The following is a 20755-nucleotide window of genomic DNA, read 5'->3' on the forward strand; positions in this document are numbered from 1 at the left end:
CCTCGCCACGGCATCCGGAGACAGGCTCCCATCTAGGAGGAAGATGAAACTTTGGGAGCCTCACAGGCCAGGACTCCCCCCCACCCAGCCCCCCCGGGCCTCATGAGTTAAACCCACCCCCAGAAAACAGCGAGGCAGCGCCATGCCCAGTGCCGCCTCTCGCCTGCCTAGACCTGCCGCAGCTCCCCTGGGACCCCTGAGCCCGCCCCTGACAATCTGCCTCAGGCTCAGCCTGGCCAGCCAGAGGAGACTCCAGCAGCGGGGAGCGAGGGCGCTGCTCCTGGGACTGGGAAGCCGAGGGGCTGGGGTGCGGCGGCCGACAGCCAGAGTTTGCAGGGCTGGCTCAGGCCTGTCCCCCGAGGGAACTGCATTGCATTGCGGTGACAGGACTGGAGCAGGGAGGCGCTGCTGGCGGGGGGGAGAGTCCGGCTCCTCCAGGGAGTGCACAGCGAACAGCTCGGCACAGGCCACCTTCCCACTTGGTCCCTGCCTCTCGGAGAGCAGCTGGAGCCGACGAGGAGTCCTGCATCACAGACAACAGCAGCCCCCAGCCTGCACGAGGCCCCTGAGAGCCCTTTGTGGCACAGCCCACCAGCTACACCCAGGCGTGGAGGCCCTGGCACCAGCCCGCTGTGCAGCCCGACCCACTGGCTGGTGCCGCTTCCCCAGCCACCAGCAGGCGCGGGAGCAAGCGAGGCCCAGCTGAGGCCCTGGTGGAGCAGGTCCTGGCTGGGCTGCATGCGGGCGCTGGAGAGGGACCACCCCACAGCAAGGTCCTTGCCCTGGCAGATGTCCCACACGCCTGACTCCCACAGCGTGGGGGAGGTGAGGGGGGCGTGTGCAGCCACCCACACCTCCCTGAGCAAAGTCATTGTGTGGCACAACCAGCTGGCGCTGCAGCTGGGGGGCACGTCGGACTCGCCCCAGCTGCGGGATGAGCTGCAGCAGCGGAGCAAGGAGGCGCACGAGCTCAGCAAGGGTAAGGAACTGAGCCCAGCCTGTTATCGCCTGGGGACTGCCTGCCAGGAGCAGGGCAAGAGAGGAGGGGAGATGCCAGGCTGCCCTGCCCGTGGCTGCCCCGTCCCATGGAGCAGCTCAGGAGGCACGGCCAATGATCCCAGCTGAAGGGCAGCACAAAGACAGAGCAGCCTCCAGCCCAGCCCCTGGGTGCTCGCTGCACCGGGGCTGTGCGCTGGGCACCTGCTCTTCCCCAGGCCCGGGGCTACAGCGCTCAGACAGCTTGGGCTGGTCTAGCAAAGAGCATAGACCACCCTGCCTGTGGCCAGCTCCTGCTTTCCTCTGCATTCAAATGGGAGCCCGCTCCCCATGTCCGCCTCCCTCTTGTCCTGCATCTTCTGCCCCAGAGCCAGGCCGGTCACACAGCAGCAGCAATGGGCAGTTCTGAGAGCTAATGCTTGCATCCCCCACCAGTGCCTTGTCCCCATGGAGAGTAACAGCCAGCTAGCATTGCCATGTAACGGACCTACGGAGCTCAGGTGGTAGAGGCTCGAGCTGTGGCACTGAGTCCAGAGCTCACCCCTCTGTGAGCCATGGGGAGGTTGCTTGTTACCCCTCAGAGAGTTACTCTTTAACCTCCTCCCACTGCCCCCCACCCCATTAGACTTGGTGGCTGGGGGTTTCCTTCTAGTAACAGAGGGCAGAGTTTGCACCTGCAAGGATGTGCATGGGACCACACCCCTAGGTGAGAACACACCATGCAGATGTCTTGGGCAAGCCCACTGGACAAGCACACAGCTGGCACTCAGTGCTCACAGTTTAGCCCTCTATCACCAGGATATTTCATCACAGCTGGCTCCTTACTAGGACAGCTGTTCAATTACCTTCCACTCGAGCCCATCCAGTGCTTTGCTCTGCTGGCTTCCCTCCCAGGGATGGTAACACTGAATGCACCTCTCCCTGCAGGCCTGCGGAACATGCTCCTAGCCGGGCTGCAGCAGCCGCTGGCCAGCCCAGAGGAGCGGCAGGAGCTGGAGAGGCTGTGGGTGCTGTCCCTGTCAGCTCTGGAGCTCTTCCACCAAGACCTGTGCAGAGCCCATCATCTCTGCCAACTCTTCCCCCTGCAGGGGTGGGGGGTGCAGCTGCTGAGCACTGGAGTCACAGGGAAGACCACAGATGGAGGGCACAAGCCCTGGAGGAGGCCAAGCCGCAAGGGCACCAGGAGCACAGAGCAGCTGGGAGCTGCCCCCAGCCTGGAGGAGCAGATTGAGTATGTGGGGGCCATGCTGCTGGAGATGGAGACCAGAGTCAATGTCCCTGTCTGGACAGTGGAGGCCACAGAAGAGACTGGGCCTGAGAGCAGCTTGGCCTTTGAGGCAGAGGGGTCATGCAGCGAGAGGCAGACTGCAGAGGTGGCAGGTGGCCTAGGGTGCTGTGGGCAGTGTCAGGACTGGCCTGCACTCTGCTGCACATTGTCATGACCATCTACCCATGCCAAGGGGCAAGAGAAAACCCAGAACAAGGACCCTTGGCCACAGCAGCTGAGAGAGACAAATTCCTTGGAGCACACAGAGCCTCACAGGGAGAACCAGGAAGAGGGCTCTGGCTTGGGGTAGGAACAAGTTGGCTGAGGGCACCCCTGCCAGCAGGGCAGACAGCTCAGTGAACACGTGGGACAGCGTTGGCAAGCTGGGTGAGCACTGCAGGCCGAGGGAACAGGTGGTTAAGAGGAGCCATGGCAGAGGAGACCGTGGGGGGATTAATAAACGCCATTGTTCTCCCACTTGTGTTCATTCCTGTAGAGCCTGCAAAATGCCCCTCCCCTAGGGAACCATTTCCGCACCCACAGCAGTGGCAGTGATGGAGGTCACAGAGATCTGTGCTTGGAATCTCCATCTGCTGGGGTGACTGGCCCCAGGCAGTGGGAGATCAGCAGCTGAGAGCTGCCTCAAGGCAGGGTCAGGCCCTCTTGGTTCAAAATGCCCTGGGCTCAGTTCCTGCTGCGGCATGGCAGCCAAGCCAGAGGGGGTCACTGTGACCCAAGACACCATGCAGCTAAATGCAAGTATTACGATCTGTGCAAAACCAAAGTTAAAAAACGAGAGTTTATTTATACAGTAACCGTGGGTTCCACCTGCAGAATTAATTTAAAACAGCTTATGATACAGAGTCCTGTACAGAGCAGCCAGAGGACAGTTCCAGAGAGCAGACAGGGACGGACAGACAAACAGCTGTGGCTCGGGCAAGCGTCAGGTCTCCTGGCTCTTCGCCTGCTTTGCGTATGTTTCCTGCAGGTATTTCTTGAAGGCTAGGGAGGGAGGGGAGAGCTGTTGGAGAGGGGCAGACTCTGGGACCACAGGGGCTCACCCTGGGCTTTTTTGTAGCTCCTGCAGCTGGTGAGAGGAAGTCACCCTGTGACAGGCTGGGAAGGAAGACATCCTCCTCTACTAGGCCAGAGCACAGCAATGAAGCCAGGCTGAGCGAGTGGCCAAGTCCCAGGCCCCCCATCAGGAACAGTCCCTGGGGAGGGTGATTATTACCCAAACAGGTCTGAAGGCAGCTGTCCTCCCCTCCATGCCCAGGTGCTGGAGGGCAGCTGTAACCCTGTGCTGGGCCTGCAGGCAGCTCAGCCAGAAGTAGCCCAGAGCCATAGTGCCTAATGGACCCCAACAGGAGACACTCACCTGCTTGGTTCTTCCAGAGTTCGGCCGCATGTGTGTTCAGGGGGCTCTCAATGTTCGGCTCTGAGGATTGGGAGACGGGATTGGGAGGTCAGTGTGAGGACAGAGGAGGCTGCCTGTTTCTTACACAGCAACACACCCACCCCACTCCTTAAGAATGGCCCTACTGGGTCAGACCAAGGGTCCATCTAGCCCAGTATCCTGTCTCCTGATAGCGGCCAATGCCAAGTGCCCCAGAGGGAATGAACAGAACAGGGAATCATCGAGTGATTCATACCCAGCTTCTGGCAAACAGAGGCTAGGGACACCATTCCTGCCCATGCTGGATAATAGCCATTGATGGACCTATCCTCCCTGAATTTATCTAGTTCTTTTTTGAACCCTGTCATGGTCTTGGCCTTCACAACATCCTCTGGCAAGGAGTTCCACAGGTTGACTGTGCGTTGTGTGAAGACATATTTCCTTGTGTTTGTTTTAAACCTGCTGCCTGTTAATTTCATTTGGTGACCCCTAGTTCTTGTGTTATGAGTAACAAACAACACTTCCTTATCTACTGTCTCTGCACCACTCATGATTTTATAGACCTCAATCAGATCCCCCCTTAGCCGTCTCTTTTCCAAGCTGAAAAGTCCCATCTTATTAATCTCTCCTCATACAGAAGCCATTTCATACCCCACATAATTTGTTGCCCTTTTTTGGACCTTTTCCAATTCCAATTTTTTTTTTTTTTTTTTTTTTGAGACAGGGCGACCACGTCTGCACGCGGTATTCATGGTGTGGGCGTCCCATGGATTTATTTATATAGCAGCAACATGATATTTTCTCTTATATCTATTTTTTTGACAGCTGCTGCACATTGAGTGGATGTTTTCAGAGAACTAGCCACACTGACTCCAAGTCCTCTTTCCTGAGTGGCAACAGCTAATTTAGACCCCTTCATTTTATAGGTATACTTGGGATGATGTTTTCCAATGTGCATTACTTTGCATTTATCAACATTAAAGTTCACCTGCCATTTTGTTGCCCAGTCACCCAGTTTTGAGAGATCCTTTTGTAGCTCTTCGCAGTTTGCCTGGGTTTTAACTATCTTTAGTAATTTTGTATCATCTGCAAATTTTGCCATCTCTCTGTTTACCCCTTTTTCCAAGATCACTTAGGAGTATGTTGAATAGGACTGGTCCCAGAACAGACCCCTGGGGGACACCACTATTTACCTCTCGCCATTCTGAAAACTGACCATTTATACCTACCCTTTGTTTCCTATCTTTCAACCAGTTACCAATCCAGGAGAGCACCTTTCCTCTTATCCTGTGGCAGCTCACTTTGCATAAGAGCCTTTGGTGAGGGACCTTGTCAAAGGCTTTCTGAAAATCTAACTACACTACATGCACTGCATCCCCTTGGTCCACATGCTTGTTGACCCCCTCAAAGAATTCTAGTAGATTGGTGAGGCATGATTTCCCTTTATTAAAACCATGTTGACTCTTTCTCAACAAATTATGTTCATCAATGTGTCTGACAATATTATTCTTTATTATAGTTTCAACCAGTTTGCCAGGTACTGAACTCAGGTTTACAGGCCTGTAACTGCCATGATCACCTCTGGAGTCCTTTTTAAAAACTGGCGTCACACTATCCTCCAGTCATATGATACAGAAGCTGATTTAAATGATAGGTTACAGACTAGTTAGTAGTTCTGCAGTTTCACATTTGAGTTCCTTCAGAACTCTTGGGGGAATACCATCTGGTCCTGGTGACTTATTGCTGTTTAATTTATCAATTTGTTCCCAAACCTCCACTAATGATACCTCAATCTGGGACAGTTCCTCAGATCCGTCACCTAAAAAGAACGACTCAGGTTTGGGAATCTCTCTCACATCCTCAGCCGTGAAGACTGATGCAAAGAATTCATTTAGTTTCTCCACAATGGCCTCATCGTCCTTGAGTGCTCCTTTAGCACCTCGATTGTCCAGTGGCCCCACTGGTTGTTTAGCATCTGGTCACATGCTCCCCCCCCCCCGTGATGCCCTGCTCCATTCAACACCCTGTGCCCTCCTCCCCTAGCTCACACCCCAGCCTGCTTGCTGTCAGCTGTAGCTGTCATTCTATTTGTATCACGGTAGCGCCTAGGAGCCCCAGCCACGGACAAAGCCCCAATCATACCCGGCCTTGTACAAACCTAACAAAAGCACTGTCCCTGCCCCAGTGAGCTGACGGTCCCAGTATCGGATGAGACAACGGACGGGGACACAAGGAAATGATGAAGCAATACTGGTCAGCATGATGGGCTGCAGTCACAGCCCACCTGTGGGCTAATCACTTGGAGGCAAGAACATGCTTTCGGCAAGCAAGGGGAGTGAAGGGAGCGAGAGGAGACTGCAGTGGGAAAGGGGAAGCCCAGGAACTCAGAGCTGCAGGACACCATGGGGCAATCCCCAGGCAGCCTCACCTCCCAGCAGGCTCTGAATGGACAGCAGGATCGTCCGGACGTCGTAGAGCGCAGACCACTTGTCCTTGAGGATGTCCAGGCAGATGTTGCCCTGCGTGTCCACGTTGGGGTGGTAGCAGGGGGTGAGGAACTTGACAGTGGGGGCATTGTAGGGATACCCATCGGGAAACTCCAGGGAAAGCTTATACCTCAAGTCCTCGTACACCTGGGGGAGGGAGGAAACAGAGAGTTAGCAGGACGGACCCAGGCCCCTCCGTGCCCCAGGGAGGCCAGGCAGACCCCTGGGGCCTCACTGCACAGCACAGAGGGGCGGGGCCGTAGGGCAGGCTCGCTTGTCCCCCCTCAGGCTCACCGTCCCAGCGGCGCCGTCGATGGTCCCGATCCATCTGAAGAGATTGTCCGACTCGGGGAAGGCGGAGATCCCTTTGTCGCCGGCCATCTGAGCAGAGACGGGACAACGGTCAGGAGCGGGCGACACGGCCCCCCCCGCCGCCGCAGCCCCCCCGGCGGGCCGGGGGCCGCCCCGCAGGACCCGGCCCAGGCCGGACCCGGCCCAGCTGAGCCCTGCCGGGCCCGGGGTCCGGTCGGGCCGCAGCGCCGCCTACTCACCATCAGCGCCATCAGCTCCTGCTGCAGCCTGCGGGACAGAGGGACACGGGCGGTGAGGCGTGGCCCGCAGCCCCCGGCCCCCCAACCGGCCCCCCCAGCGCCCAGGCCCCCCGCGCCGCGCCCCCCAACCAGCCCCCCCGCGCCCAGGCCCCCAGCAGCCCCCGCCCAACCGGCCCCCCGAGCCCAGCGCCCCGGCCCCCGCTCACCGCTTCCCCACGGAGCCGCGGGCCGCGCTGCTGCCGGGCTCGGCCCCCTTGCGGGCGGCGCCGGGGCGGGCGGCGGGGTCCGCGTTCTGCGAGGCCATCGCGGCGCTACTTCGCCCCGCCCGCGCTCCCGCAGCCGCTCGCTCCCGCGCCGGCGTTTGAAACGAACCCCCGGCCCCTCCGCCAATCAGCGGCCCGTTTGGTTTCGATCCAGCCAATCGCGGCTCGTCGGGCGCGGGGGCGGCCAGGCAACCGGCCTCCGGCCCGATGGGCCCCAGGATTGGCCCGATGCAGCGTCAATTACCCGGGATTGGCCGTGACGCGAAGGGCGGCGGCCGAGGCCGGGAAGGCGGGGCGGGGCCCTTAAAGGGCCAGTGACCCGCGGGGCGGCAGCGCCGCCCTAGGGAGCCGCCGCTCCCCTCCCGGCCGGGGCTGGCGGGCGGGGCGCCGGGAGAGGGGCAGGCCAGCCCCCCGCCCCAGCCAGGGCGCCCCGACTCCGGCCCCTGCCGCGGCGCGGGCTCCCCGGGCGCGGGCCCGCTCTGCCGGCGGCCGCGGGAGCCGAACACGTGTCGCCCGGCGCAGGGCCGACCCAGGGCGTTACTCCACCAGCCCGGCGCCGGGCGGGGCTGGCCGCGCCCTCCCGCACAGCCGGGCCCAGCCTTCGCGCAGACAGCCGCCGGCGGGTGGCAGCGGGCTGGCTGTGGCCAAAGCCCGGAGGACCAGGGCAGGACCTAAAGAACCTGCTCCGGGAGGAGGCAGGAGTAGCCGCTTGCCCGTCCTCTTCCCCAGCTCCTGGCCCCAAGAGGGAGAAACTCTCCTTCCCTCATGAGCCCTGTACAAGGAACAGCTCCCTCTCCCTCCTTCCCCCCACAGCTGTCCCCCCCCCCCCCCCGCCACGGTCAAGGCCTTTGCATGGGCACAGCAAGCTCCAGCAGCAGCGTTTATTACAAATCTGTTTGTACACGGAGAGGATCTGAAACAGGAAGTTCACATAGAAAAGTGCAGCTCTGAGGAGAAGCAGAAAGCAGCCAGTAACTTTGCTTACTGCCAGCCACCACTGACTCAGGGGAATGGCCCAAACAGCTCTCAGGAGGTTTAATCACAGCTGCTGCACTGCTTTTCCCTGTGGGCAGCATTCTGCTACCTGGGCCACTGAAAGCACAAGCCCCAACATGTCCAGTGAAACACCAAGGAAGGAAAGATTAAAAAAAAAACCCCGGCGAGAGTCCATGTTGTGACAGGCTGTGACTGGATGCCGCTTGGCAGGGAGGGTGAGGTTTCTTATGTTTCATGGGTTCCCTCTGGAGGCTGTGGGTCCCCTTCATGGCGAAGTGTCTCCATATATTTCTGCATCTTTTCAGTCATCCATGCAGGTGGGATAAAAGGTTTTAGTTCCTCCAGCTTCAAATCAAGAGAGCTCCTGGTGAGCAAGTGGGAGACAGGCGTGAGCATGTGGGAGGGACACAGACACTGTCTGGTCAGATTCAGGAAATCTCAGCACCCACTACTCAGGTAAGATTTTCCAGAGAAGGGGGCTCCCATGAGAAGCCTGATTTTCAGGAGAGTGCAGCATGGTGGGCACACACTGGGTGCTGAGAAGTCTCATCCCAGTCGTGGGTGCTGAGCACAAGATCATCTGGTAGAGCATAATACTAGGCAGGACCCACTCTGCTTCCTGGCCTTGCTCGCTCTCTTGCTCCCTGTGGACATGATGACTTCCCCCATCCCCTCCCCCTGTCATTTCTAGTTTCATAAAGGGGAGATGGCAGGGGTTTCAGCACAGCTGAAGTCTTGGTTCCTTGCCTCACCTGTAATCGTCACTGGCAGCCAGATCCTGAATATCCTCCTCTATGAGGAGGTAGGCCTGCAGCAGTTGGGAAACAAGAGATGGTTAGGAGCCATTCTGGTTGAACATACACAGACTAAGAAGATTTTCCACTTGGCTACTCAGAAATGAGATCTGCTGGCATGAAGTAGCGGCGCTAGCTCTGTAAATAGCACCCACGCCCCAATACCTCAAAGAAACCAGGTCAGGTGTGAGCAGAATTGCTCCTGAGAGTCCAGGGGAAGTGGGTTTCTGCATCTCATGGTTCCACCTTGCTCACTCTTCCAAACCCTCATCGTCATAACAGTTGCATCAAAGCTGATGACTTCCTCGGCTGAAGCAACAGTCGCTAAATCTCAGCCCCAAGTGATGAGGAGCAGAGAGTGGCCTGCCAGACAGTGCTCTGAAGGGGCTACAGCATGGATGAGCCCATCAGAAAACCCAGACCCCTGGAATCCCTGTTGCTTACTGCACTGGGTTCAGCTTATTTGCACACTTTAATTCTGAGCCAGTCTACTTTATGATTCTCTCCCTGTCCCCACCAAGGTCCCAGGCTGTGGCAGGAGCCAGCCCTGGCCACACTCACCATCTTGCCCCCTGTGGCCCTCATGTGCTGCTGCTCTGCCAGCCAGTGCTTGTCTTGAGGATCAGCCGCATACTGCAACAGAGCAGCAAGGTGAGAACGCCACGATCAACATACCAACATCTATAGCTACCATCATGGGGCAACTTCTGGGTGTGGACACAGAGTCTAGGCCCAGTCCTCGGTGGAAACCCAGGGGTAACCCCATGTCTCCCAGTAAGAGATTTTCCTACGAATAAGGACTCAGCCCCATCCTGCTTATTCCTCAAAGCAAAGCCTCCTGTGCCGGGCAAATTCATCACCCCACAGGAAGCAAGTCCAGTGTATTACATTCGCTTTAATACAATTTTTCAATCTACTGTGAGGTAACATCCACAATGTACTCGAGTCCCTGCCCCGGGAGCCGACAAGCAACGTCAGCAGGGTGTGAGGGGGCAGAACATACAAGCACAAGTAGACATTCCCCACCCCTGTCACAGGCAACTTCTGAGCAAACCCCAAAAGAAGCATTGTGCTGAGGTTTCTGACCTTAAAGAGATGGGGGTGTTTGATGTAGAGTCGCCCTCTGGTTCCTCCCATTCCAAGGGCCCTGAAACAGGAACATGGCAGGGGGGAGGGGGTTAGGCCTGTGCACAGGGGCAGCTGAAGTGTGATGTATGGAGGCTTCCTTCTGTCCCCAGAGCCTGTGCCCTTCCCACTCTGCTTCAGAGTGCAGAGAGATTTAACTCGTGAGAGGAGCACCATGGGCTCCAGCCCCAGAGGCAGTGCTGCTGCCCCCTTCTTCCCCTTACGCAGAACCCTGGGGCACACAGCCAGCACCCCACAGGGCGATTCCTTACTTGTTTGCTCGAGATCCCAGCACAAAAGTTGTGGACTCAGTCAGCCGGGCTGGATCCCACTAAAGAACGATTGGGAAAGCGGCAGAGATTAGAAACCCAACAGATCCAGATCCAACACCCCTTCTTTGAGCCTCAGATTTCTGTAGCAAACTCCTGCAGGGGCCCCGCTGGCTCTGGTGGGCTCCATGGAGGGGAAAATACGCCTCCTACCTTGACTGATCGAACAGGCGGCGGAGTTTCTCTGGCCTTGCCAGCAGAACGTGCTGCCCTGGGACAGATCATCCATAGCCAGGAGGAATCTACTTCCTCCGAGCTGCTGGGCTGCACCGGGGAGTGCTCGCAGGCTGTGCATATGGAGGCAGCAGATGAGGGCCTCCACCCAGCCCACTGCTCTCCCCCCTTTGTCACTGCAGGGAGGTGGCAGAGCTGGGTAAAGCCTGGCCTAGAATCAGCCTCTGTTCCTGTAGGTGGCAGCACGATCACTGCCAGAGGCAATGGGGAGAAGGGAGGCTGCATGGAGCACTACTGAGCCAAGCCCAGAGAAAGGACAGCCAGCTGCACACTGTACCTTTGGTCCCTCCCGGCGCACTGGCTCACAGGATTTGAGCTTCCACCTGAAGGGGAAAAAACACAAAATAGTCCTGAATTCCCAGAAGGCTCATGCCAAGAAGCCACAAAAGAATTTAAATCAACACTGGATAAAAAGCACTAGGAAAGGGCCTGCCAGGAGCAGATCCTGTGGGGAGGGCTGGTCATCCACAGTGTGTTGCCAGCCATAGATTTTACTAATCCAAGCTGCCTACAGCCTAAAACGATTCTGCTCTCCTGATCGGGACATACATCCCCTCCCCCTCTCCAGACAGACAGAGCACCCCTGAATATCCCTCTTCCCCCACACACCCATTTCTCTGGTGCTGGCTCCTCTTCCGCATCAACCTCTCTCCTCTCCAGAGTCCCACAAGACTCTCAGCCCTCTGCTCTCTTGTATCTCCCCTGGCTCCTCTGATCCCTGCCTTGAACCTTACCCTGACAATACTCAGCCACACATATTTCAGGCCCTTCCGTAACCCTCCCCCACGACCTGGCTCATTTAGCTGAAGAAAAGCTGGCAGGTCTCACACACACAAATGCTTCTCTTGGCCAGGAGGAGCCCCCAAGTTGAGCTTCAGACACTCCTCTTCCTTCTTGACTCAGACCTTCCATTTCCCTCCAGAGGCTCTGCCCTGAATGCCACGCTTGACCATGAGTTTCCCTCTACATCCCCCATGGCTGCAAATCTGTCATTGCCACCTGCATGACACACTGCCCCTGTGTGCAGTTGCCCTGACTCAGCCCAAATCCTACGCAGGTCTCCATCTTCTCAGCAGAGCTTCGTCACCTCTGTTACTGCAATTTCCTTCTCTATGGCTTCTGAGTCCCCGCCCTCCTGTCTCCAGCACATGCACTATGCCTCTGCCTTCTCACTGGCAGGGAGCGGGGCCATAGCGCTCCCATCTACAAGCTCCTCATTCGCTTGTTTGAGCTTGGCCAGGCTCCAGCCGACCATGTGTATCTTCACTCCCCTCGCCTGAGCCTTCTGTTTGCCCATATGCACAATCTCACCATAGCCAAGAACCTTCTGCCCTGCGGCTCTCATGTTTGGAACTGCCTCCCTGTAGGGTCTGGACTCAGAAAGAGCACGAGTCAACCTCAGCTGAAAGCATCTTGCCCACTTGCGTGATCCATTTGCGTGAGACACACCAGGAGAGAGAGAGAGCTGGGCTGCCCTACGCCCTCCTCAGCCAACCTTGTGTCTCGCCTCTTATCTCCACACTTACGTGGCCACACCTGAGGCTCCACGATCGTTCAGCAGGCTCTGCCCTGGAGGTCGTCCCTTCCTCTGCAAGAGAGAAATCCCTCATTAGCTCACTCATCTGAGAAGCACACATGTGCATTCCCTGCTGGGAAGGCGGGTCTCCCAGCCACATGAGGAATCTGTTAAGAGCAGCTATTAAGAAATGCTGAGACTGGGCAAAAGGAGCCAGCATTCCTGAGTAGAGTCGGGGCCACAGGCTGCCCTGGGGGCTTCTCCCTTCCTAACCCTCTCTCAGCTATAGGAAGGGAGCAGCCAGTGAGGCCTGCACAAGAAACGAGGGCCAAGCTTCCTCATGAGGCAGTGTATTGGGGTGGAGTCCTTGCATGGGCCTTACCTTTTTGGGAACAGGGCTTCCTCGCCGACTGGATTCCTCTTCCATCTGCCGGGCACGCTGGCAAAGAAATTAGCGATGGGATGAACACAGCCCTTCTCTCTCACGGAAGCACCCTAGCCACCCAGACAACTACCCTCTTCTCCGTTGCACCCAGAAATGTGTGCCACTCAAGCAGGTAGCGTCACCCCAGCCTGATCCTTAGAGATGGGCACACGGGGTTCTACCTGCCCAAGGCAGAGACCAGGCCTGGGCCCCTCCTGTCCCAGCCTTCACTCTCCCCAATTCCATTTCCTCATCAGAAGGACTGACAGAGAGGCAAGAAATCCACTTACACAGAGGTCTCCTCTGCAGTCAGGTGGCTTTACAAAGGACAGACTGGCTAGGAGATCCCTGCTCCACCCCCTTACTTGTTCTGGTTCCATTTCTTGATAATCACTATCAGCACGTAAGAATCTAATACTGCTAGGGGCCTCTCCTAGCTCCTGCCAAGCCACTGCTAGAGAAAAAGCAATTAGAAGCCCAACCCCAGTCTCCCAGGCCAGGTCCCTGAAGTTCAGCCCTCTGTGACAGCAGCTCTACCTTTGGCACTGACTGCTCATGGGTCAGTCTGGGTATCACCTTCTTGCCATCAGAGAACAGCAGCTTGGCCTGTGGGGAGAGAGGGAAGGGTTATCTGCCTCCAGGAAGCTGCTGTACTTCAGGGCCTCCAGGAGGGTCAGGAAGGAGGCTGGATGTGGGACAGGTTCTCTCCCCGAGAGGCATTCACAGATGGGTTTGATTCCTGTAACAGCTTTTACACGTGGCCTATCTGGCTCAGATCACTGGAATAACATGAACACAGAGTCTCAAAGGCCAGAAGGGACCTGGCCGATCATTTAGTTTGACACCCCCCCAATAACACAGGCCAGAGAACTTCCCTGAATTAATTCCTGTTTGAACTGGAGCAGATCTTCCAGAAAAACATACAAGTATGATTTTAAAATGTCCAGTGATGGCGAATCCACCACGACCCTTCGTACATTGTCACAATGGTTAATTACTCTTGGCTGTTAATAATTTGCACCCTATTTACAGTCTGAATATTCTTGCTTCAACTTCCAGCCATTGCACTGTGTTAGACTTTCATCTGCTAGACTGAAGAGCCCCCATCAAACTTCTGTGCCCTAGTTGGGTACTTATACTCTGGGATCAAGTGACCCCTTAACCTTCTCTTTAAGCTAAACAAATTGAACTCCTTGAAGGCAGGTTTTCCAATCCCTTAATAATTCCCATAGTTCATCTCGGATCCCCCCTGTCCAGCATCCCTCCTGACTTGTCGACATCAGAACTGGCCACAGAAGCAGCTGAACCGGTGCCAAATACAGAGTTAATGTAACCGCTTTATTTGATTTCCCCCTCTTTCTACATCCAAGGATAACATTCATCCTCTTGGCCACAGCATCACACTGGGAGCGCGTGTTCAGCTCATTATCCACAATGGCCCCCAAGTCTTTTTCAGAGTCACTGCTTCCCAAGCTAGAGTCCCTCACTCTGTAAGTATGGCCCACATTCTGTATTCCTAGATTTATACATTTACACTGAGCCACATTACATGCCTATGGTTTGCTTGCGCCCAGCTTACCAAGTGATCCAGATCGCTCTATCAGTGACCTGTCCTTTTCATTATTTACCATTCCCTGCATTTTTGTGTCATCTGCAAACTTTATCAAGGATGATTTTAGGTTCTCTTTCAGGTCATTGATAAAAACATTCAACAGGGTGGGGCCAAGAACTGATCCCTGCGAGACCCCACTCAAAGCACACCTGCTTGATGATGAGTACCCGTTTACATTAGAGAGCTGTCACTTACCCCTTTTGAAATCATTTCATGTGTGCCATGTTAATTTTGTATCATTCTAGTTTCTTAATCGAAATGTACGGTACGGAGTCGAATGCCTTTTACAGCCACACTAGTGTGTACGAGGTACAGCAACACTATTGCCTTTATCAACCACACTTATAACCTCACCAAAAAGATACCAAGTTAGTGTCACAGGATCTGTTTCCCGTAAGCCCACTCTGGTTGGCATGATTTCAAGGAGGGCACAATAACTATGTATCAGTCGAGCCCTCACGTCAGACCCGTCAGAAGACTCAGATATGCTTCAGTGCAGAGAGTGGCTTCTGCTGCCCCGCACAACGTGCCCGTTCTGATGTAACATGTTAGTAAGCGCTCTCCAACTCTAGAGGGTGCAAACTCTGGCAGAGGAAAGGCAAAGCTGATCATTCACTAGGAGGTTGTAGCTCCTTTCTATTAATGAGCAGAAAATTGTGAAATCTAATTAAGATCAATTTATTTACTTCAATTTAAGATCGGAGAGACGCCTCTCCTGGAATGTAGATGCCCCAACAGATAATTAGTATCACAAACAAACCCTAGCAGTGTTAGAATAATCTCAGAGATAGGAACTCAGTCAGTCAGCCACCTACACAGTGGGCTCCTCCCCGCCACTTCCTCATTCTGAGCAGCAGAACCTCAGCCCCTCCAAACCCACGCCAAACAGAGGACTGGGCACAGTGCCTCCAAGGTCACCACATTTGGGTGTTTCAGAATCCAGGGGGCCCTCACAGACAGTGTCCTGCCAACCGCCCTCTCTGTTCTATAATTAAAGGGATCCACTTTGAGTGCCCCTCCAACAGAGGCGGTGGAGGCCTGGCCCAGGGAGAGAGGTGTGGATCCCTGAGGTAAGGCCAGTCCCAGGCTATTTAGGGCTGCAGAGACCAATGGGCAGCCAGTGCTGAACCCGGAGCATGGGGTCATGTGCTCCCAGAGAAGGGCCCCGCTCAGTAAGTAAGTGCCACGTTCTGCACCACCGCCAGTCTCCAGCTGGCTGTAAGGGGCAGCCCCATGCCGAGCACACGGCAATAGTCTGATCTTCAGGTGCCTCAGGCCTGGAGAACAGTGTCAAGATCGGGATGTGAAAGAAAGATCCCGACCTCCTGGCCAGGCATGGCTGGTGTGAGGCTGACTGGGTTACAGCGGTGATGGGATCATCCCACCGCTGCTGGAGGCCTAGAATCACTCCTGAAATTCCTTGTTGGTTGGCTTTGCATTAACCAGACTTGGAGAGAACTAGAGAAAGGGGTGGGAGAGGAGAAGCAGCTCAGAGCTGGCTCCATACCCCGGCTCCTCATCCATGTCATGTTTATGAGGCCAACATCACCACAGTGTGCATGAGCTGGAGAAGAGCATGCAGTTCCTTCCACCAGAGCCCTCTGCTGGCTGATCCCTACAACCAGCTCTCCCTAGGTCAGGGATACTCAGACCCCAGTGGTTCAGGAGCCAAATTAGCGATCAACATTACCGAAAAGAGCCACAGGAGTGTGAATTCATTGTTTCATTTACTGTATAATTCTTACAGCAAAATGACTGACCATGTATTATGTTTCAGAGTAGCAGCCGTGTTAGTCTGTATTTGCAAAAAGAAAAGGAGTACTAGTGGCACCTTAGAGACTAACCAATTTATTTGAGCAATAAGCTTTCGTGAGCTACAGCTCACTTCATCAGATGCATGTATTATGTTATTAGCTACAACTGCTTAACAACATAGTAAAAGCACCCTGATTGGTTAATAATTAAATCACACACCTCTTAATATTGTGTGCTGCAAAGAGCTGCAGGAGACACAATAAGGAGCCACTGGTGGGCGGTGAGCCGCAGTCTGAGTATCCCTGACCTAGATACAAAGGCATGTAAGCAAGGACATTTTGTACTGTGAGGTTTTGGGCACCCAGCCTGTGATTCTCTGCATCCTCAGGAGATTGTGGGGCAGATATTTCCACCCCTGTGTTCTTTCTTACACGGCTACTCCCAGAGGGCGGTGACCCCAGCTGTGTGTGGCAATGGCACAGCCCTACCTGTTCTAGGCAGCTCCGACATGTTTCCTGGATGAGCTGCTCTGGGTCCACCTCCTCCCCGACATTCTCTCTCACGTTAACCGCTGCCTTCTGGAAAAACTGGAAAGGGGCCCAAGAGATGGTTAGAATGACGCTGGCTGCTCTAACCTCATTCCAGAGGAGGCTGCCTCCTGGGGACAAGGCTCTCATCTGCACAGACAAAGTCAGGGCTGGTGACTCCAGGAGCCACTTCTGCTCATGCTACAACCAAATACTGTATGGTCATCAGGGTCAGCACTGAGCACCCGGGATGCAATCCTATCAGGAAGTTCCGTGCCCCTTGGGAGCAGACTGCATCCTCTCTGGTCACTCGCTGTTGTCCACCAGAACTTGGTTTTGAAGTTTCATCTTAACTGTGTGCATTTCGACTCCTCCAGAAGGGACTGGGAGCCCTCTGCGTGGGACCCTTTCAGGGTTAGACTGAGCAGCCCCCACCTGCCTTTCTTATCCAGTTCACAAGGTTGTGGTGTGTATGTAAAGAGGACTACAGGGCTGGGGTTTCACTGGGTCAGTGCCTAGTAGCACAGGCTGGAGGTAGGAAAAGGCTGAGGTCCACCCAAGAGATTTCCCTTTCCTAGTGAGCTTTTACCTTCATGTATTTATTGAAGACTATTTGGATCTCCTCATTGATACTAGGCTGCAGAACAGCTCGCAGCAAATCCATGGAGACAGCAGGATCTGTAAAGCTGAACATGAGATAAATTACTCCACCCGCCCTTACTGCCCCACACAGCTCAGAAAATCCTCAAGGCCCAGAATCCCACTCTACAATGCTGTTCCAAATGTTCTCATCCACATGGATGTCCATCAGAGTTCACAGACCTCTACAAAGGACACAACTCTAACAACACAGGCTGCAAGCCTATTTCCACACCAAACCTAGCAGCACAATTACCTGCTGACTCCAAACCTAGGTCTCCCAACAGAAGAGAAGTGCTGGATACAACACCCCTCTGAATTCATCACTGCTTCAAGTGTCAGCTGGAGAGGAGTGGGGTTTGCAAGTGATGTAAAAGTATAACTGGGTTCAAAGAAGAACTAGATAAGTTCCGAGAGGATAGGTCCATCAGTGGCTATTAGCCAAGATGGTCAGGGACCAAACTTCACGCTCTGGATGTCCCTAAACTTCTGACTGCCAGAAGCTGGGATTGGATGACAGGGGATGGATCACTTGACAATTTCTGTGATGATTCTCTCTGGGGTATCTGGCATTGGCCTCTGATGGAAGCCAGGATACCGGGCTGGATGGAGCATTGGTTTGACCCAGAATGGCCGTTCTTATACTCATTTGAATCTCCATTTCACCAGGATTGAACAGGCTGCTGAGCCAGTGACCTGTGCTACCACTAGACTCTGGGTCATCTCACAGTGACCACCATCACTTAGCAATTGTAGAGCATTTCAGTCTTCAAAGAACTTTATGCACATTACTTCCCTGGGTAAAAAGCCTCATTTTACAGACAGAGAAACCAAGACCCAGATCACCAAAATGCCTTGCTCAGCGCCGCATCGGGAGTTAATGGCAGAGCCAGGATTAGAATTTGGGAGCTCCCATACACTGCCTTTCCTCAAAAAGAAAAGGAGGACTTGTGGCACCTTAGAGACTAACCAATTTATTTGAGCATGAGCTTTCGTGAGCTGTAGCTCACGAAAGCTCATGCTCAAATAAATTGGTTAGTCTCTAAGGTGCCACAAGTCCTTCTTTTCTTTTTGCGAATACAGACTAACACGGCTGTTACTCTGAAACCTGCCTTTCCTCAGTCCTCTAGACAACGTTGCTTCTTCCTGGTATCAAACCCCATTTGTTTGGGTTTAATCCTATTGTTTAGTGGGTCTGGTGGGTGGCAGGGGAGGTTCTTTTTAACTGCGTGAGAGGGGAAAATCCCTGAGCGCCTGCACACCTCGGGATGCAGCGACTTCACACGCCAGAGACCCGTCAGCAAGCCCAGGGCATCTCGAGTCTGCCAGGAGAGCCCTGTGTCCGGACGAGCAAGGCTGGGCGCTGGCTGCCCAGCGCGGCCCCTCCTGGCAGCACCCCACCGTGACGACCCCAGCCCGGGGGGCAGCTGGTACCTTGTTGTCATCTGCGAGCGCCGACCCCGCCGCTGCACCTGGCGGTGCTTGATCATGATGTTCCAGGGGCTCTGCAGGGGGAGGAGCAGAGGGGGGTTGGAGCGGGAAGTGCCCAGAGAGGGGCCCGCACCCCGCCCACTTCAGGGCCCAGCGGGGGGGGCACAGATGGCCCCCCTAGATCGGGGGGGGTGCTCTGGGCTGTCAGGCAAACCCTACAGACCGCTCCGAGCGCAGGGGCCGCCCGGCCCCGGGCCCCGGGCCCCGGCCCCCGGCCCCAGCCTGGAGCGCCCGGGCTCTGCCTTACGGCGCCGGCCGGGCGGACACCGACGGCTCCGCCCCGCCGGCTCTCAGCGTGCTCACCAGCTGCCCGTCCCCCTCCTCCGGGCCCCCTTCCCCCGGCGGCCCCGGCTGCTGCTCGGGATCCCGGGCGGCCCCCATCCCGACTGCGCAGCGCCCCCGACCCGCCGCACCGGAAGGAGCGGGGCCGAGCGGACGTCATCAGACCCGCGACGCCTCGCCAGGAGGGAGCGCGACGGGCTGCCATGGCAACCGCGCCGCCATCTTGTTGCGGGGCTGGGTTCCGGGTCCCTGGTCCCGGGTCCCGGGTCCCAGTCAGTGCCGGGGGCTCGCTCCCCCCCCCCCCCGCTCTCCGGCGGGGCCTGAGGCCGCACAGCACGAGCCAGGCCCCCGCCCCCGGCCCCATCTGTTTGGGGCTCAGTGACCCCCTATCACTGAGTCAGCAGTGGGCCCTTGTTGCCAAGAAGGCCAATGGCATTTTGGGATGTATAAGTAGGGGCATTGCCAGCAGATCGAGGGACGTGATCGTTCCCCTCTATTCGACACTGGTGAGGCCTCATCTGGAGTACTGTGTCCAGTTTTGGGCCCCACACTACAAGAAGGATGTGGATAAATTGGAGAGAGTCCAGCGAAGGGCAACAAAAATGATTAGGGGACTGGAACACATGACTTATGAGGAGAGGCTGAGGGACCTGGGATTGTTTAGTCTGCAGAAGAGAAGAATGAGGGGGGATTTGATGGCTGCTTTCAACTACCTGAAAGGGGGTTCCAGAGAGGATGGTTCTAGACTGTTCTCAGTGGTAGCAGATGACAGGACAAGGAGTAATGGTCTCAAGTTGCAGTGGGGGAGGTTTAGGTTGGATATTAGGAAAAACCTTTTCACTAGGAGGGTGGTGAAGGACTGGAATGGGTTCCCTAGGGAGGTGGTGGAATCTCCATCCTTAGAGGTTTTTAAGGCCAGGCTTGACAAAGCCCTGGCTGGGATGATTTAGTTGGGGATTGGTCCTGCTTTGGGCAGGGGGTTGGACTAGAACCTCCTGAGGTCCCTTCCCACCCTGATATTCTATGATTCCCGGCCGGGCCCGTCAGAGCGTGCACAGGCCGGCCCACCCGCCCACCGCTGTCGGTGCCGCTCACCCCAGGTGAGGCCGGGCCGGAGGTGCGCTGTGAGCCCATCCGATCGGATCCCTCTCGCCCCGCCTCCTGTCTGCCAACTGTGGCCAGGGCCAGGCGCCCCCGCGGGAGTGAACAGAACAGGGAACCAGGGAGTGACCCATCCCCAGCTCCGGGCAGGCAAGGGCTCGGGGCACCCTCCCTGCCCAGCCTGGCGAATGGCCACCTGTCCTCCGTGCACCGACCTAGTTCTTTATTGGCCCTGTCATGGCCTTGGCCTTCACGACATCCTCTGGCAAGGAGTTCCACAGGTCGACTCTGGATTGTGCAGACACACTTCCCTGTGTTTGTTTTAAACCGGCTGCCTGTTAATTTCAGTTGGTGACCCCTAGTTCTTGTGTTATGAGAAGGAGTAAAGAACACTTCCTTATTTACTTTCTCCACACTGGCCATGATTTTATAACCCCCTTAGTCGTCTCTTTTCCAAGCTGAAAAGTGCCAGTCTTATTAATCTGTCCTTATACAGGAGCCGTTCCAGACCCCCTATCTTTTTCAAGATGGGGCGACCACATCTGCACACAGTATTCAAGATGTGGGCGTACCATGGATTTATATAGGGGCAATATGATATTTTCTCTCTTATTATCTATCCCTTTCTTAATGATTCCCAGCATTCTGTTTGGTTTTTTGTCGGCCGCTGCACATTGAGTGGATGTTTTCAGAGAACTACCCACAATGAGTCCAAGATCTCTTTCTTGAGTGGTAACAGCTAATTTAGACCCCATCATTTTATATGTATAGTTGGGATTATTTTTCCAATGTGCATAACTTTGTATTTATCAAATTGAATTTCATCTGCCGTTTTGTTGCCCAGTCACCCAGTTTTGTGAGATCCTTTTGTAGCTCTTCGCTGTCTGTTTGGCACTTAACTATCTTGAGTAGTTTTGTATCATCTGCAAATTTTGCCACCTCTCTGTTTACCCCTTTGTCCAGATCATTTA

At 55.4% G+C, this 20755-nt stretch overlaps 3 protein-coding genes across 3 annotated transcripts; 1 reads left to right on the plus strand and 2 right to left on the minus strand.

The window, feature by feature from the left end:
* The first annotated feature begins 507 nt into the window (after nucleotides 1-507).
* LOC141997842 (regulator of G-protein signaling 9-binding protein-like) lies at nucleotides 508-2859 on the plus strand. The gene is made up of 2 exons (XM_074970318.1): nucleotides 508-979; nucleotides 1924-2859. Exons 1-2 carry the CDS (start codon nucleotides 739-741, stop codon nucleotides 2436-2438), a joined length of 756 nt encoding a protein of 251 aa, XP_074826419.1. The 5' UTR covers nucleotides 508-738; the 3' UTR covers nucleotides 2439-2859.
* Nucleotides 2860-3064: 205 nt separating this feature from the next.
* UBE2C (ubiquitin conjugating enzyme E2 C) lies at nucleotides 3065-7000 on the minus strand. The gene is made up of 6 exons (XM_074969372.1): nucleotides 6903-7000; nucleotides 6697-6724; nucleotides 6440-6526; nucleotides 6088-6292; nucleotides 3642-3701; nucleotides 3065-3265 (listed from the first exon to the last, which is right to left on the minus strand). Exons 1-6 carry the CDS (start codon nucleotides 6998-7000, stop codon nucleotides 3207-3209), a joined length of 537 nt encoding a protein of 178 aa, XP_074825473.1. The 3' UTR covers nucleotides 3065-3206.
* Nucleotides 7001-7834: 834 nt separating this feature from the next.
* DNTTIP1 (deoxynucleotidyltransferase terminal interacting protein 1) lies at nucleotides 7835-18829 on the minus strand. The gene is made up of 13 exons (XM_074970316.1): nucleotides 18705-18829; nucleotides 18345-18415; nucleotides 16861-16957; nucleotides 16233-16331; nucleotides 12915-12983; nucleotides 12336-12392; nucleotides 11964-12025; nucleotides 10715-10760; nucleotides 10147-10205; nucleotides 9836-9896; nucleotides 9311-9382; nucleotides 8708-8763; nucleotides 7835-8319 (listed from the first exon to the last, which is right to left on the minus strand). Exons 1-13 carry the CDS (start codon nucleotides 18780-18782, stop codon nucleotides 8181-8183), a joined length of 966 nt encoding a protein of 321 aa, XP_074826417.1. The 5' UTR covers nucleotides 18783-18829; the 3' UTR covers nucleotides 7835-8180.
* Between the last annotated feature and the right edge of the window lie 1926 nt (nucleotides 18830-20755).

Source organism: Natator depressus, chromosome 13 (assembly GCF_965152275.1).
Source record: "Natator depressus isolate rNatDep1 chromosome 13, rNatDep2.hap1, whole genome shotgun sequence".
In the NCBI taxonomy this organism is placed as follows: Eukaryota; Metazoa; Chordata; order Testudines; family Cheloniidae; genus Natator; species Natator depressus.